Genomic DNA, 17,898 nt, shown 5'->3' on the forward strand with positions numbered 1-17,898 from the left:
GGGATTTAGAAATAGCCTTCTCAGTTCTTCAAGTTGGCCTTAACTTGGTTTCTGGAAAGAGCCTTCATATGGCCTGTTTATGTTTGAGCAGGCCCTCCTAGTCCATTATTTCCTTATTTTACAACTCCTTGGTGAACCTGGGTCCCATTTTACAAATGGAGAAATAAAGAAGAAAGGTCAGCAGATTCTCAACAGAGGTACTCAAATGTTCATTTTTTTGTTTCCACAGACAAGATTTTCAGCACTTCTCACCTCCTCAGGGGGCCCCAGGGATCCCTACCTCTTACTCAGCTTATTACAATATTTCTGTGGCCAAAGCAGAGCTGTTGAACAAGTTGAAAGACCAACCTGAAATGTTAGAAATTGGCCTAGGAGAGGAGGAAATTGACCACGAACTGGCTCAAAAAAAGGTGATGTTTTTGGCATGCCTTCGAGGTTTTCAGCATTTGCTTGAGTGTGGCTAGAGGTTGACCTACCTTCTACCTTCTCCAGAATATCTTGGTGCATTCCTATATCTTTAGTATAGAAATCAAATAGCCTCTCTGGGTTTCTCACAAATGCAACTCCAGTCTCTTTTTGATCTAGTCAATAGCAGTAATAATAGTAACCATCATCATCATCATCATCATCATCACCACAGTGTTGCTCAAATCCTAAAAACAACTCTACAAGGTAGACATTACTGTGTTCTTTTTACCAGTTGAGAGGACCAGGTTACCCAGGGTTACAGACTAAGGGTAAATCCAGGACTCGAAATCAGTGCTCTCTGACTTTCTACTCTGAAATAAGCAAGCCTTGTTAAATAACTTGTTATCCAAGGCACATCCAAATTTTTGCTAGTGAGCTCTAACTGGTGGCAGCAATTGATTGTATTCTCTGTAACTTTCTGGAGGAGAGAACAGACTGACCAAGAAAGAAAAAAAATTATATAGGCCAGTCAACTTTAATATTTATTTGCAAAGATAATCAATTATCTCTTAAAAATACTAGAATAGATAAATCGAGGTGGTGGTGTTGTTCTGAAGCCTCCCATTTCTTCCTCCAAGTACCCCTAGCATGGGTTTCTAATCAAATTCCTGGAATCACTTTGCCCTCCCTGCACTTACCCCTTTTATTTCATAAGCAAATAGGGTTTCCATGGAAACCTCAAAGGCCCAATTTACTACTTGGTAGACATCTGAGCTCAATGTAAATTGCTCTTCTACCCATATTTATTATTAAGGACAGGACCTGTACAAAAGCTCAAGGCCATTTGCAAGAGACCCCCACCACTTTCCAATCTGAAGCAAAGGGTCAGGGAAAGAATAGGCATGGTGGAATCAAAGTCTTATTGATTCAGATGCCTGCTTCCTTGGATTCCATGTTTCCTGAGCATGACAAGGCTCCTCCTGGCTTAGCCAGGACCTTTTTATTAGGAGCAAACCTAATAAATGTCTGACGAGGAGAAGCGAGAAATTATCAGAAATGGCAAAGCACAGAACAGCAGATAGTGAGTTGAAGTGATTGTGGGTAGGCTAGGACAGTTTTTGTCTCTGAAGAAAATAGGTAAGGAAGGTCACCAATTTGCAATATCCCAGAACAGTCACTCAGCTCTAGCTGGTCTGTGATGACTCCACAGCTCTATCCACTACACTTTCCCTAGAGCTGAAGTTCAGCTTGCAAAGCCCAAGTGCTGAGAAGCAAAGGGCTGTGTTTTTTTTTTTTTTTTTTTTCATTTATTTTTATTAGTTGGAGGCTAATTACTTTACAATATTGTAGTGGTTTTTGCCATACATTGACATGAATCAGCCATGGATTTACATGTGTTCCCCATCCTGAACCCCCCTCCCACCTCCCTCCCCATCCCATCCCTCTGGGATGTGTACCAGCCCTGAGCACTTGTCTCATGCATCCAACCTGGACTGGCGATCTGTTTCACACTTGATGATATATATGTTTCAACGCTATTCTCTCAGATCATCCCACCCTCGCCTTCTCCCATTAGAAAGATGGTAATGATAACCCTATATGCAAGACAGAAAAAGAGACACAGATGTACCAAACAGACTTTTGGACTCTCTTGTCCTTTGTCACTGTGGACATCTCTAAATAAATGACTAGAAAGGAATATACTCTAGATAACTACAGGCCTATGGTCTGAGAGTTCCTGGCCAGGAAGAGTACACTGAAGCATATTTCCTATATACGAGACAGTATTCTAAGCATGTAGCATGTATTAATTTTGTTATGTATTTCATTCACATGACAACACTATGAGGTTAGTAATACTCCATCTTTTAGATGGTAAAATTGAGGCACATAGAAGTTGAGTAATTTGCTCAAGTTCACACCACTATTTTGTGTCAGAGCTGGAGTTCAAACCCATGTAGTCTGGCATTAGAGTCCTTGCCATTAACTATAATGTGATACTGACTGCGAAGGCTGGAGGCAACCTGGGACAGTTGTATTCTTGTAAGGACCTTGCAACTAGACAGGTGCCCATTAGCTCAGAGTGCCTGGTGATTGTGGTGGCAGTTGCAGTAGCAGTAGTATTAGTAACAGCATCAATAAATATGTATCAGGCACTTAATGTACCAGGCACAATACTAAGTATTTTACTTCTATGATCTCATCTAACCCTTACAACAATGGAGGGTTGGGGAGAGGAGACACACTTCTCCAATTTATAGATGAGAAAACAGAAGTTGTAGTAGGATTGGGTATCTTGTCCAAGGTCACACAGTTTGGAGGAGGTAGAATTGAAAACCAGATATCTCTAACTCCAAAACACCACTCTACCACACTACCTTTCCATAAGTGCAGTTCCACAACTGGTTACACCTATAGGGGAGACAAATCAGAAGACACACATAGTGCTTCCCTGGAGAAACTTAGCCAGTAGTAGGAGAGGGATCAGATGCACATACAGGAAACAAAAAGTGAACAACTTCAAATTACACTCTCAAGTGTTCTCATTTCAAAAGACTGAAGAGTTTAGAAAAGAAAAAGATAATTGAGAGAGGAGTTATGGGGACAGGAGCTTCCAGTAGGGAGAGTGGGTCAAAACTGGGCTGTAAAGAAAGAATGGGAATAGCCAAAGTGAAGGAAGAGATAAAGAGCTGGCAGAACTTCATAAGCAAATCAGGAACTTAAGAGTGAGTGTTGTAAACACGGTGTGAGGAGCTAATCCTCAGAGGTTCTGAGGAGTGAGATTAGAATGATAGGGTGAGGCCAGGTTGAATACTAATAGCAGCTGCTTTTATTGAGTACTCAGTCTGTGCTAAACCTTTGGCATGCATTATCTCATTGAACTCTTATTACAATTAAGTGAAATAGGTACTGCAGTTACCCCCATACTATAGATAAAATAAAACACCCTAAAGAAATTCACCTAGGGACTTCCCTGTCAGCCCAGTGGTTAGGGTTCCATGCTTCTACTTCAGGGAGCATGGGTTTGATCCTTGGTCAAGGAACTAAGATCCTGCATGCTGTGTGGCATAGCCAAAAAAGAGAGAGAGAGAAAGGAAGGAAGAAATAAATGCACCTAAGGTCACATAGCTAGGAAGTGGCAGAGCTAGCAGTCAAACCTAGTCATTGTGACTCTAGAACTCCAGTCTTAACCAAAAGGCCTCAGAAGTCAAGCTGAGTGGGAGAAGATCTAGCACAGTGCCATCAACATCAGAGGTACTAAAATGGAGTGAAGGAGAATTAAAGAAGCACAGGGAAATACTTGATGGCAGTGCTTTTCCAACCTGTGCTCTCACAAACATTCCTTTTTATATTTAATAAACAGCAAGTACTTAGTAAATTACATTTGGCAAATTAGAATTAGCCAGTGGGTACCACTCATCTAACACCAAGAATTTTGGTGATGACAGAGATTCCTAGCAGATCTGAAGGGATGGGGGAAAAGGCACCCATCCAGAAAACTGAAATTGCTCATGACTCTCAGGTTTTCTGTGTTTCCAATGACGAGGGTAGAGCCCACCATCTGTGACTCGAACCTCAAACATATTTTCCAGGCACAGATCTGTTTCTTTCAGTCCCCATTCTCATCCTTTGCTTTATTTCCACTAGGTACAGCTTATTGAAAGCATTGGCAGAAAACTTTCTGTCCTGCGGGAGGCCCAGCGAGGACTGCTGGAGGACATTGCTGCCAATTCTGCCCTTGGGGAGGAGGTGGAGGCCAACCTAAAAGCCCTCTGCAAATCCAATGAGTTTGAAAAATACCGTTTGTTTATCGGGGACCTGGACAAAGTAGTCAACCTGTTGCTGTCACTCTCTGGTCGGCTGGCACGGGTGGAGAATGCTCTCAACAGCATCGATTCAGAGGCCAACCAGGAGAAGGTAGGGTTGAGGTCTCCAGGGTATGGATGAAAGGAAGTGCCATCTGCTTCTTCCCAGGACTCCTTCTTTCAGGTTTGGCTAGTCTGGGAGGCAGTAGACCATAGTGTGAAGAATATGGGCATTGGCTTTTAAGTGGAAATTCTGGCTTTAGCACTAATTAACTGTGTGATTGTGGGCAAAGTCACCTAACCTCATCCTGTCTCCATCTCTTCAAAAGTGGGATGACCCTACTACCTACCTCATGAGGTTGTGAGACTTAAATTAGGTAATCTATGTTAATAATTTAAAACAGAGCCTAGAACAAGGTAAATACTGAATCAGTATTAGCTGCCAGTGGTAGTAATGATATAGTAGTATCAAGTAGTTGAGATTAGGAGGCTGCCCATTTCATAGCTTGGAACATTCTATGTACATTCTTGAACCCAAACTGCATTGTCTCTTCCTGTCCAAGTGGTTTTTGGATACAAATTTGAATCCACAGTAAAAGGCACATATGCTTTTGCATACATACATGAATACATCCTCTCACACAAACTGTTTTGAAAACCATCATCACAGTGATGGTTTTTCACCAGATGGAACATGTGCCAGCTGGCTTTATCAGAGCCTTCCTCCACCCCAACCCCAATGTTGGTCCACAGAGTAAAAACAGTTTAGAGATGGAAAGCAGTGATCACACATCCCCCTGTCCAGAATTGCTGTTGTGTTTATCCTCCCCTTGTTATAGAAAGGAAAGGCTTTTGCATGAAGGTGGACTTCAGGGCAGGAAATCTAGACCTGATGACTGAGCAGAGGGGCTAGTGGGTTTGTGGGAGCATCCTTGATAGAGTACTGCATTGATCAAATAACTGGATTGGGATGGCCCTTATTGGTCTTCTGCTTCCCCAGTTGGTGCTGATAGAGAAGAAGCAGCAGCTGACAGGGCAGTTGGCAGATGCCAAGGAGCTGAAGGAGCATGTGGACCGCCGGGAGAAGTTGGTGTTTGGCATGGTCTCCCGTTACCTGCCTCAGGACCAGCTCCAAGATTACCAGCACTTTGTGAAGATGAAATCTGCTCTCATCATTGAACAGCGAGAGCTGGAAGAGAAGATCAAGCTCGGGGAAGAACAGCTCAAATGTCTCAGGGAGAGCCTGCTCCTGGGGCCCAGTAATTTCTAATTTCCACCAGCAGACTGCCTACACCATCCCTGCCCCACCACAGTGGGAAGTGCTTTCAGTCCTTGTTAGCAGTTAATTAGCAAAGTAGATAGCAGTTAGTTAGCAGTTTGTTCCATATTCTCTCACTGCCCCTTAACCTGGTGGTGTTCGCAACCAGCTAAGAAGGCCTGGGGAGGTCCCAAGCTTCTACCTGAGAGAGAGCAGAAGCAAGAAGTAGGAGTTGAAGCAAAGTGTGATCATATAACCACACTGCTTCTCAGGTTGCATGGCCAAGTACTCACCCCACAACAGAAGCAACAAAGTGCCTTCATTCTTCTTTGTACTAGGACACCAGGAGCATCCTGCACTCACCACCCACCCAGACTTTGAAGTCTCAGAGAGCAGTTGCCCATGCAGCTCCACTCTGTCCCAAGGCTTGTGGCCTAGACATTTCCCAGGGAGATCTGACTATCTTGAGGACTTTACCTACCACCAGCTTCAGGGTCTCACCACAACTTTGCAGTAGAAAGCACAGACGAATAGATGACATTTAACAGACTGTGAGCAAAGGTTGAGAATCCCCAGGTACCCTGCTAGAAGGAGCTATGCTTAAAGAAGCTGGCTCTACTCCCACCTTCCGCAGCATCTAACTGAGGGATAGGAGGCCTATTTTTAGCCCTGGCTACTGTGGCCCTCCCCTTGTACTAAGGCTTTGACTTACCACTTCAGGTTTCATCTTGCCTTTTCATTACTGGGGGTTCCAAGTGCCTATCCTAAAGGCTTCACACTATGGGGAATAGCTCTACTAAAGCTGACTTCTCGATACATGTTTTATTATTGGAGGAGAGGGGATTGTTATATTTTAAATGGCCTTTCGATTTTATTTATTTTTATGTCTTTATTATTTTTTTCTTTTTTAAACTAATAAGGTAAGAGGGGAGTTAGAGAGTGGGAAGTTAGCTGAGAAAGAAAGTGTTTTCTGCAGATCAGCCTGAATCCACCATCGCTAAGGTAAGTGGGCACCAAGGCCTTGAATTCTTCCCACCATAGCTGACAAGAGTCTGAGGGAGGAGTTCTCACTTCCAACTCAGAGCTGTGGCCTGATCCTATACTTCCCTTGAAGTCTGGATGACCATGAGCTTAGAGTTCCCCAATAGGCTTCAATTTTTTCTTGCTTACTTTTTCTTGAAACCAAAGAAAGGGACAAAGGTTCACTCATTTCTCTACCATTTCCAAGCTAAGGAAGGCGTAGAGGTGAGCTCAGGAAGAGCTCCTCTATCTAATTGTTTTCTTAGCCTGTGGCCTGGCTCAAGGAAGCGAGATTCATTGATAGCTGGAAGCTCCAGCCAGGGTCAGCCCCTCAGAACAAGTTATAATCCAGGATCTTAGGCACACAAATAATGAATGCTGCTCCTATGGTGAAGGTCCTATCACCAGTAGCCAGTTTCTGTCCTGGAAAAGCCCCCAGGTGACTGATGGCAGGAAAGGAATTGTGGCCAAACTCTGCCCTGTTATCCAGCTCAGCTCCCTGTTCCTTGTTAACTGGGGCCCATGCTTGATATTGTACAATGCTGCTCAGACAGCGCAGGCATCGCTTCTAGTTACTGCTGAGTTCCTCCGGGTCCTTGGAGGTTAACAGTAGCAGCAGAGGTGCCTCATTCAACCAAAGAATTTGCCAAGGAACTCTGCTGCTGCTACAAATACTGGTTGCTAGCTTCTGTTTCCTCTTCATTGTATTTGGAAACAATGGAAGAATCCTTGCCAGCAGGGTGTCCTGGGGGAGGGGAGGGCCCTGAAGTACACTGTTGCTGTCAGAACCACTGTTAAAATATCAACCTGCCATTCTCCCATCAAGTGGAGGATTATACTTTATTCAGGATGGCTGATGGCTTATGAAAAGGCTAGGTTTATCTAAGCCAAGGTTGAGGAATATGGGGGAGTACTTCGAGTAGAGGCTGTGATTGCCATCTTTTTTCTTTTTAACAGGCTCTTAGACAAAGAGTGAGCAGGCTGAGATGTCCTTCAACTGGGGCAATAAGCCAATGTAGCCCATCATTCTAAGATTTTTTTCTTTTTTTAGCCAGAACAACTTTTTGGGAATAGAGCCCAGGGAAAAAAGTGGCCGCTTACATGGACACCATGACCATGGTCTGGGCTTTTGTAGTCCACATTAGAATGCTGTGTGCTGTGCCTAGTTGTGTCTGACTCTTTGCGACCCCATGGACTGTAACCCACCAGGCTCCTCTGTCCATGGGATTTCCCAGGCAAGAATACTGGAGTAGGTTGCCATTTCCTTCTCCACAGCATCAGAATGATTGTACCTTAAGTGTACCAGACTGAAATGGTGTTGGAGAAGACTCTTGAGAGTCCCTTGGACTGCAAGGAGATCCAACCAGTCCATCCTAAAGGAAATCAGTCCTGAATATTCATTGGAAGGACTGATGCTGAAGCTGAAACTCCAATACTTTGGCCACCTGATGCGAAGAACTAACTCATTTGAAAAGACCCTGATGCTGGGAAAGATTGAAGGCAGGAGGAGAAGGGGACGACAGAGGATGAGATGGTTGGATGGCATCACCGACTCAATGGACATGAGTTTGAGTAAACTCCGGGAGTTGGTGATGGACAGGGAGGCCTGGCGTGCTGCAGTCCATGGGTCACAAAGAGTTGGACACGACTGAGTGACTGAACTGAATTGAAAAAGTACCATTGACTCTGGTTGTTTGTGTCCCTTATCCCACCTCCAGTTATTCTAAAATTGGAATCAGAGCACAAGAATTCTTTCTTCACACAGAGGGTCAATTTCCAAAGCACTTAGTAAAAGAATCCCCAAACTGTATTGAGCAGTGAAGCTTGGCAGACAAAGGTGAACTACCGGGCACAGATGCCCCACACTGCTGATGTGGCAGGCTCATTGTGGTGATAGCACTACAAAGTTGCCAGTATTACTTGAGATGCAGTGTCTCTTGCCTGTTCTCATTCCTTGGGCTCAGGCCTCCACCTGCCAGCAAGTAGCAGTTTGGAAGGCAGGCTGAGGGACTTCTCTAAAGACAGAGTTATTGGTCTTGACTTCTGCCTTCTCCTTTCAAATACCCATATGGGCCACAGTGGGTAATGGGTAAGCACAGTGGTTGAAATATAGAGAGGAATCAATGTAAGGGGCTCTGGGTAATTGAGTCTCCTTGAGCCCTACCAGCTGCAGACTCAGCCAGGGTAGAGCAGTAAATACTCAAGGGGAACCCAAGAGAAAGGACAGAGACACTGAAAATAAAGCCCCAGAAAAGGAGAGAGAGAGACTGGAAGCTAAGGAACAGAGAGGGCGAAAAGATGAAAAGCCACTTTAAAGGGCCAGATTCAGGTTCTGTTCTCCACTTCACCTGATGTGCCAAAAAGCTGCCAAGGGGCACCAGAGCCTCAGCCTTAACCCCAGTCTCCCTAAAGGTGCTCTTCTGCCAGTAGCAGGCCCCAAATGGAGGAAGCTAGGTGCATTTCTGGACTACTTCCTCCTATCTGGGGCTTGGTGTCTCCCACTGTTTTTGCCAAAGGAATTGTCTATGCCAGTAATATTTCTGTAACAGCGTATTATATTCTTTGCAGATTAGTAGGTCTTTAGAGGGGGGTGGGGCAGGGGCAATTTCTGTAGAAAAAGAACAAGTGTTTGTTGTAAAACTGTTGGGGGGGCATCTATCCCATGTGAAGCTATTATTTTTCTGAATTTTATTGTTTCTGCATTTGTGTCCTCCACCAATCCCTTCTTGGCTGACATTGATAATGCCTGCCAGATTGTCATCAAGGGTCATGCTTCAATAAAAGGTGCTAAGGACAAAAAAAAAAATAATTCTCATGTGTTTTGACTAAGGTGATGGAAATTCCCTCGTATTCTGCTGAAAAGTGTTAGAAAGGAATTTGGTCACCTATCCATAGTCCTTCATAGATAACCGTGTGATCAGAGCTTTACCCACAGCCCTAAACCCTTATAGCACTGATACTTCACCATTCGTTATCCCCAGTACAATAATTGAAAATTCATAAAGAGTCAACAATAGGCATGATCTCAAGTGTAGACCACAGCAGTACACAGAGTCCAGTTCTGGAGTCGATCCTGATCAGAGGTGAGCCAATTTGTAGACCTCCTCCAATCCTGAATTCTGTCTATTAGTATCATCTGACTTCTACCTGATAATTTGGTCTCACACCTTTACTCTTAGATGCTGATCAGTTCTCCAAGATAACCTCAAAATTCAGACCCAAATGCACTCCAGGCAGGTCCTGTGACCCTAAAAAGCTTACTTGCACCTCCCATCCATACATTATTCATATCCCAACTGATCTCATCCTACTCTAGATATCCAGTGCAGTGGAGTGGAAAGAGCCCAGTTTGGGCATTAGAATGAACTGTTTTCTAATCCTGATTTTGCCACTTCTATGAATCTGGCTTATTTGCTCAGCTTCTGAGTTCATTTTCTTATCTATTAAATGAGAACAGTAATATGTATCTTACAGGACTGCTGTGGCTTAAAAATAAGAAATGATAGCCACCAGCTATCTACTGAGAGGTTGTTAGAAAGGCTGGATCCCAGTTTGCATTCAAAACCTACTGACAATAGTCTACATTTTAACTAGACTCCCAGGAGATTCATGTGCATATTAAAAGATGAGAAGCACTGACTTATCACAAACAGGCTCAGTACATAGTAACTATCATTCTAGTCATTATTTATTCAACTAATTATTTTCTAATCCAGACATATCCTTGCTCTTCTAATACTTCTCACAACTACCTGCCTATATGAATTTAGCAAGATTGCAGCATACAAGATTGATATATAAAATCACTTCTGTTTCTGTACATTAGCAATGAACAATCTGAAAACAATTCTATTTATAGTTGCATCAAAAAGAATAAAATATTTAATACATTTAACAAAACTATAAGAATTTTATACTGGAAGCTAAGAACATTGTTGAAAGACATTTTAAAAATCTAAATATAAACAGTGCTGTGATGAACATTGGGGTGCACGTGTCTCTTTCAGATCTGGTTTCCTCGGTGTGTATGCCCAGGAGTGAGATTGCTGGGTCATATGGCAGTTCTATTTCCAGTTTTTTAAGGAGTCTCCACACTGTTCTCCATAGTGGCCCAGAGGGATGGGATGGGGAGGGAGGCGGGAGGGGGATCACATGTAAATCCATGGCTGATTCATGTCAATGTATGGCAATAACCACTACAATACTGTAAAGTAATTAGCCTCCAACTAATAAAAATAAATGAAAAAAAAGAGGAAAAAATTAAAAATCTAAATATAAAGACATCCTATGTTTATGGATTGGAAGACATTATTTGTATCACAGTACCACTCATATTGACCTACAGATTCAATGCAAGCATTGCATTGAATGCTTTTGAGAATCCTAGCTGGTTTCTTTGCATAAATGGAAAAGTCAAACCTAAAATTCATTTGGAATTGCAAGGGACCCAGACTAGTCAAGATAGTCTTTAAAAATAACAAAGCTGGAGGACTCACATTTCTCAATTTCAAAATCAAGTCTCACTACAGAGCTACAGTAATCAAGATAATATGATATGTGCACAAGGATAGACATATAAAGAAATAGAATAACATTAAGATTATAGAAATAAATCCTCATATTGATGATCAGTTAATTTTCAATAGTGGTGCCAAGACAATAGAATGGAGAAAGAATAGTCAACAGATGATGCAGGGAAAACTAGATATCCACATGGACAAGAATGAAGTTGAATCTCTTCCTTACACCATACAGCAAAATTAACTTGAAATGGATTATAAAACTAAATATAAGTATTAAAACTATAAAACTCTTAGAAGAAAGCATAGAAATAAATCTTCCTGGCTTTGTGTTAGGCAATGATTACTTAGGTAAAACCCCAAAAGCATAAGTGACATAAATATCAATAAGTTGGAGCATATCAAAATTTAAAAACATTTTTGCTGCAAACAATACCATCAAGAAAGTGAGAAGACAGTCCACATAACTGGAAAAGTATATAATATTGGGCTTTTATTCAGAACATGTAGAGAACTCTTATGACTCAAAAATAACCAATTAAAAATGGGCAGACTTTTTTTTAAATCAAAATAGACATTCCTCCGAAGAATATATATAAATGATCAGTAAGCACAGAGGAAAATTCTCAAAACTAAGGAACTATAAATCGAAACCACAATGATATACCAATTCATATCTACTATGATGACTATAATAAAGTCTAACAAGTGTTGGTGAGGATATGAAGAAATTGAAACACATACATTGCTTTTGGGTCAAATGTGAAGTGATGTGGCCATGTTGGAAATTAATTTGCCAGTTTCTTTTAATATTAAACATAGAGTTTCCATATGACATATCAATGCCACTCTTCGGTTACATCCAAGAGAATTGAAAACAGGCATTCAAACAAAAACATGTACACAAATCTTCAAAGCAGCATTATTCATAACAGCCAAAAAGTAGAAACAACCTAAATGTCTATCAACTGACAAAGGGGTAAACATCGGTGGGTTATTTTTCAGCCATAAAGAGGAATGAAGTACTGACATCTGCCACAACATGGATGAACTTTGAAAATGTTATGCTAAGTGAAAGAAGCCAGTCACAATAGGTCACATATTGTGTGATTCCATTTATATGAAATGTCTAGAATAGGCAAATCTACAGAGACAGAAAACAGATTAGTGGTGACCAAGGGCTAGTGGGATGGGGGAAATGAGTGACTGCATGGAGTTTCTTTTGTGGGTGATGAAAATATCCTAAAATTAGATTGCCATCAAGGTTACCCAACTCTGTGAATATGCCATAAACCATTGAATTGTACACTTTAAATGAGTGAACTCTATGGTATATGAATTATTTCTCAAAAGTGTTTTTTTTTTTTAATTTTTGACTATCAGTCTCATTCCTATTGACAAAAATCTGAATTGATGGTAAGCATGTAGTTCATGTCTGAGCCTGAAAGATACAATTTTTACACCATTTTTATTTTAAGAGGGAATTTATTACACCCTTTCCCTTGCAGACTTGACAGACCCAGCAACACAAGGAGTAAGAGTAGTCTCAGCTCTGTCTCATGACTTCATTGCAAATAATAGGTATGGGACCTATAGAAGAGGGCAATCTTTCTAGACAAGGAGTATAGCAGAATGGATGAGGACTTCAGCTCTTTAGGCAAATAAATCAGGTTTTAGATCCCGACTCCACCAACTTACTATGTTACCTATACGACTTACTTGACCCCTCTCAAGCTTCATCTCTACAAGAGGGCTAATAAAAAGTACCACCTCAAAGTGTTATGAAGATTAAATGAGATAATCCATATGAAGCACCCAAAATAATGCCTGCCATACAGTAAATATTCAATAAATGTTAGCTGCTAGATATATTATTTTTATTGAGGTGAGTTTGAAGCAAAACAATATAAAGAAAAGTAAGGGCTTCCCTGTAGCTCAGATGGTAAAGAATCTGCCTGCAAGGCAGGAGACCCAGGTTCAATCCCTGGGTTGGGAAGATCCCCTGGAGAAGGGAATGGCTACCCTCTCCAGTATTCTTGCCTGGAGAATTCCATGGGCAGAGGAGCCTGGCAGGCTACAGTCCATGGGGTTGCAAAGAGTCGGACATGACTGAACAACTAAACACAATTCAAGGCACCTCAGCTTTGGAATCAGACTGCTCTGTTAATGTGACCTGGGGAAGTCACTTCATTTATGGAGATTTCACTCCTTTGTAATAATAAAGATAATAATTCTTCTCTAGGGAGGCAGTTTAAAGCCTTGGCATGGGACCCCACAGCACCTGGTTTTGAATACTGTCTCCACCACTTACAAGTTGTGTGGCCTTGAGCATATTTAACTTCTCTGTGTCTGGGTATCCTCTTCTGTCCACTGGAGGTAACAAAAATACTTATACTTCCTTAGGTTGATGTGAAGAAATACTGAATTAATCCATGTAAAGTGCCCTGTACTTCCCTGGTGGCTTAGACGGTAAAGTGTCTGCCTACAATGCAGGAGACCCAGGTTCAATCCCTGGGTCGGGAAGATCTCCTGAAGAAGGAAATGGCAACCCATTCCAGTATTCTTGCCTGGAAAATCCCATGGATGGAGGAGCCTGGTAGGCTACAGTCCATGGGGTCGCAAAGAGTTGGACATGACTGAGCGACTTCACTTTCTTTCTTTCTTTCCTTAAAGTGCCTAGAACAGTGTCTAGCATGGAGTAAGTACTCAAATGTTAATGGTGTTATAAAGCTAAAGTAGAAAACATATGAGATCCTTGGTAAAGCTAGGCAGGTAGTAGGTCCTCAGTGGAAGATGGTTCCCTTCCTCACCCATCCTGCTCTGTGCACCAGGTCAAGATTTCCTTGAACTAGCAGAGAAAATGTTTCAGACTAAGAAGATCTTCATAGTAAGTGAGAATTTTCTGGCTGGATCAATATTACCATCTAATGGGAACAATGTCATCTATTAGCTGCCTGCAAGATGACCACCTGTATTCCTCAGAACATAGCCCATTCAGAGCAGCAGGGAAAGAATTATTTTGCCTGTGGACTACTTGGGCTCCAATTTGAGGATGGCTTAGGGCTATCTACTTCTCAAAATTTCTCTGTAGATTTGGCATAAACATAAATGTAATTGAGTTCCCTATCCTAGGCTAGGCACTTTTACATATCTGCCACTATCTTTTCCTATCTAGATAAACAATTTTTAAACAAAAATTCTCATTTAATCTTTACAACATGTCTGTGGCTTTTAAACACTTGATTTTTATTCAGTACTGAACAAAATAGGTAAATTGTCCATCTTCACGAGGCTTCCATACTAATGAGACAATTCCATAATACTTTATATATAGAAACACATATACATAGTCATTTTTTTTTACCCTGATGTTGTTGTTCAGTCGCTCAGTCATGTCCAACTCTTTGTGACCCCATGGACTTCAGCATGCCAGGCTTCCCTGTCCTTCATCGTCTCCTGGAGCTTGCTCAAACTCATGTCCATTGAGTCAGTGATGCCATCCAACCATCTCATCCCCTGTTGTCCCCTTCTTCTCCTGCTTTCAATCTTTCCCAGCATCAGGGTCTTTTCCAGTGAGTCATCTCTTCACATCAGGTGGCCAAAATATTAGAGCTTCAGCTTCAGCATCAGTCCTTCCAAATGAATATCCAGGATTGATTTCCTTTAGGATTGACTGGTTTTCTCTCCTTGCAGTCCAAGGGACTCTCAAAAGTCTTCTCCAACACCACAGTTCAAAAGCATCAATTCTTTGGTGCTCAGCTTTCTTTATGGTCCAACTCTCACATCCATACATGACTACTGGAAAAACCATAGCTTTGACTTTGTTGGCAAAGTAATGTCTCTGCTTTTTAACATGCTGTCTAGGTTTGTCAGAGCTTTTCTTCCAAGAAGCAAGCGTCTTTTAATTTCATGACTGCAGTCACCATCTGCAGTGATTTTGGAGCCCAAGAAAATAAAGTCTGTCACTGTTTCCATTGTTCCCCATCCATTTTTGCCATGAAGTGATGGGACCAGATGCCATGATCTTCGTTTTTTGAATGTTGAGTTTTAAGCCAGCTTTTTCACTCTTCTCTTTTACCTTTAGTTCTTCACTTTCTGCCATAAGGGTGGTGCCATCTGCATATCTGAAGTTATTGATGTTTCTCCCTGTAATCTTGATTCCAGCTTGTGCTTCTTCCAGCCCAGAATTTCTCTTGAACTCTGCATATAAGTTAAATAAGCAGGGTGACAATATACAGCCTTGATGTACTCCTTTCCCAATTTGGAACCAGTCTGTTGTTCCATGTCTGGTTCTAACTGTTGCTTCTTGACCTGCATACAGGTTTCTCAGGAGGCAGGTAAGGTGGTCTGGTATTCCTGAGTCTCTTTAAGAATTTTCCACAGTTTGTTGTGATCCACAGAGTAAGGCAAAACAACTTTTTCCTGGATTCCATGGCTATTAACAATAGGCTAATAAATTCATGACTTTTTGCTACTGAAATAACTAAAATATTTTTATGTTACTTTTTGGCAGCAATATTCTTATTTTCTGACTGAATGGAATTTGTAATGGGATTTGTATTTTTTAATATTTATTTATTTTTGGCTGCTGCTGGGTCTTTGTTGCTGCATGTGGGCTTTCTCTGGCTGTGGCAAGCAGGGGCTTCTCTCTAGTTGTGGTGCTTGGGCTTCTCATTGCAGTGGCTTCTCTTGTTGCAGAGCACAGGCTCAGTAGTTGTGACACATGGGCTTAGTTGCCCCGAGGCATGTGGAATCTTCCTGGACCAGGGATCAAACCCATGTCCCTTGCATTGGCAGATGGATTCTTAACCACTGGACCACCAGGGAAGTCCTATAATGGGTTTTTTAAAAAATGCCTAGCAAAAGGATAGCAATCCACTATCCCTGAAGAAGTTGATTTAGGGATGCTTTAGACAGAAAGGCTAAATTCTACTATTAATAAAGATAACTAACATATCACATGGAACTAGTGCCTATTTTGTGCATGGTTCAAACATAGCCACTGACTAAAGGTTTCTTGACAAAAGTCTCTCTCCTACTGGGCAATGTAAAAATCTTAAAAGATCATGCTCTGTTTGCAAACTAAGTTTCTTAAATATGTCCCTTCATCCTGGATTTGCTCACTGCTGCTAACTGAAAAAAATAACAAGGTTTGAATTCCCATTTTCCTCCCAGCTACTGATTTTCCATCTAAAAAAGATAATTAATGGAACTCACTTCCTCAGGTACTGAGTTGTTCATATTTTTTGCAGAGGAAATAATTTGGGAAAAGGCCATGAGTGAGAAATCTTTCCAACTTGAAAATGCATTAGGTTAAATGTGAATAAGTCAAAGTGCTAGAAAAAATAATCTGATTTGTCCACATTTTTTAGTTTAAGTAAAGTAAAATAGCAGAACAAACCATTAAATACAACAAATGATAAATTATAATTGAATGAAATCTCTTATTTGGGCTAAGCTTAAAGAGCTACTGTTTAGAAGTCTCATACATGACTATATACTTAAACACCTTTTGCAAATAGGAAAACTTCATTTTTTTTTCAAAAGGAGGCCATGGTAAGAGTGAGGAGAGGCAGATAGAGAAGAGTAACGAAATTGTGGATAAATTAGATAATGCAATGCATTTACTACATAACTTTGGTCACTTTTGCACAGTCTGATGTTAAGTAAGTCTGTTGTAAGAATCAGACAAATTCAATTTTGACAAAGCATAGTCTAAACCATGTCTGTTACCGAACAATCTGAAAATGAGAAAAATCACATGTTTTCTGGACCTTGCTGTAATGGCAATCAGACCCTTAGACCTAGAGCCATCTCTGCTCTCCCTCTGAGACCAAGTGTTCCTTTGTCAGGTCTGTGGAGGGGATACTTTTGTGGTTATTAAACAAGTAATATCCTTCCTGGCTCCAGGCTCTGAGTATAGGGTGCATGTAACACCATTCTCCACACCAGGCTCCCAAATGGCACACATGGCCAGGTCCCTCTAACTGACCTCACTGCCCACAGGATAAAGTCCTGACTCACTGCATACACGGCTATTTGTGATTTATCTCCTGTGAATCTATCTCTTCTCCAGCTAGGACTCCTGACACCTCCTCACATTCATTGTCAGCTGTATCCAATTCTCCAAACATGTCATGCAGTCTCATCCCTCTGTGTTTTCAGAGACATGTTCCTCTCCCTGAAAATGTCTCCCCTAACTTTCCCCATGTAACTAATTTCAGCGTGTCCCTTGATGTCAACTCAGATTTCACCTTTTTCAAAAGTATCCCTTTATTATACTAATAAGAGTGTATGATACTTGAATAAGAAAATTTTTATGCTTTCTTTTACTTTAGGCTGTGGGCTTCTTGAGAGCAAGAAGTAACTTATACCACTAATACTTATGACAGTGGCCCTGCTGCTGCTGCTGCTAAGTCACTTCAGTCGTGTCCGACTCTGTGCGACCCCACAGACGGCAGCCCACCAGGCTCCCCCATCCCTGGGATTCTCCAGGCAAGAACACTGGAGTGGGTTGCCATTTCCTTCTCCAATGCATGAAAGTGAAAAGTGAAAGTGAAGTTGCTCAGTTGTGTCCGACTCTTAGCGACCCCATGGACCGCAGCCTACCAGGCTCCTCCATCCATGGGATTGTCCAGGCAAGAGTACTGGAGTGGGTTGCCATTGCCTTCTCCAACAGCGGCCCTAGCTCATTGTAAACACTTCAGAAATACAGGGTAGTAATGTTTTATGAGAGTGAGGCATTCCTGAAGCCTTTACTGTGAGCCTCATATTCTGGAAATATACTGGCTTTTCCTCCTCAACATAATTATTGAATATTGGAGTGTCTTAAAACCTGATACAGCCTCTCTTGTTTTCTCACTACATTCTCTCATCCCTTTTGTGT

At 41.6% G+C, this 17,898-nt stretch overlaps 1 protein-coding gene and 1 non-coding gene across 3 annotated transcripts in view; both read left to right on the top strand.

The window, feature by feature from the left end:
• Positions 1-9,301, top strand: part of SHROOM4 (shroom family member 4) — a 239,678-nt gene extending 230,377 nt beyond the window's left edge. For both annotated transcript variants that reach the window (XM_020900172.2, XM_020900173.2), the window contains 3 exons: positions 230-410; positions 4,057-4,326; positions 5,215-9,301. In XM_020900172.2, the coding sequence (XP_020755831.2) occupies positions 230-410; positions 4,057-4,326; positions 5,215-5,484 (721 nt within the window). In that variant the 3' untranslated portion in view covers positions 5,485-9,301. The remainder of the gene's footprint in view (positions 1-229; positions 411-4,056; positions 4,327-5,214) is intronic.
• A 4,162-nt stretch (positions 9,302-13,463) lies between these two features.
• On the top strand, positions 13,464-13,535 carry TRNAC-ACA (transfer RNA cysteine (anticodon ACA)). The gene has a single exon. It is a non-coding gene; the product is annotated as a tRNA-Cys (tRNA).
• The last annotated feature ends 4,363 nt before the right edge of the window (positions 13,536-17,898 follow it).

The sequence above is a fragment of the Odocoileus virginianus genome, unplaced genomic scaffold, assembly GCF_023699985.2.
Source record: "Odocoileus virginianus isolate 20LAN1187 ecotype Illinois unplaced genomic scaffold, Ovbor_1.2 Unplaced_Contig_18, whole genome shotgun sequence".
Lineage (NCBI taxonomy): Eukaryota > Metazoa > Chordata > Mammalia > Artiodactyla > Cervidae > Odocoileus > Odocoileus virginianus.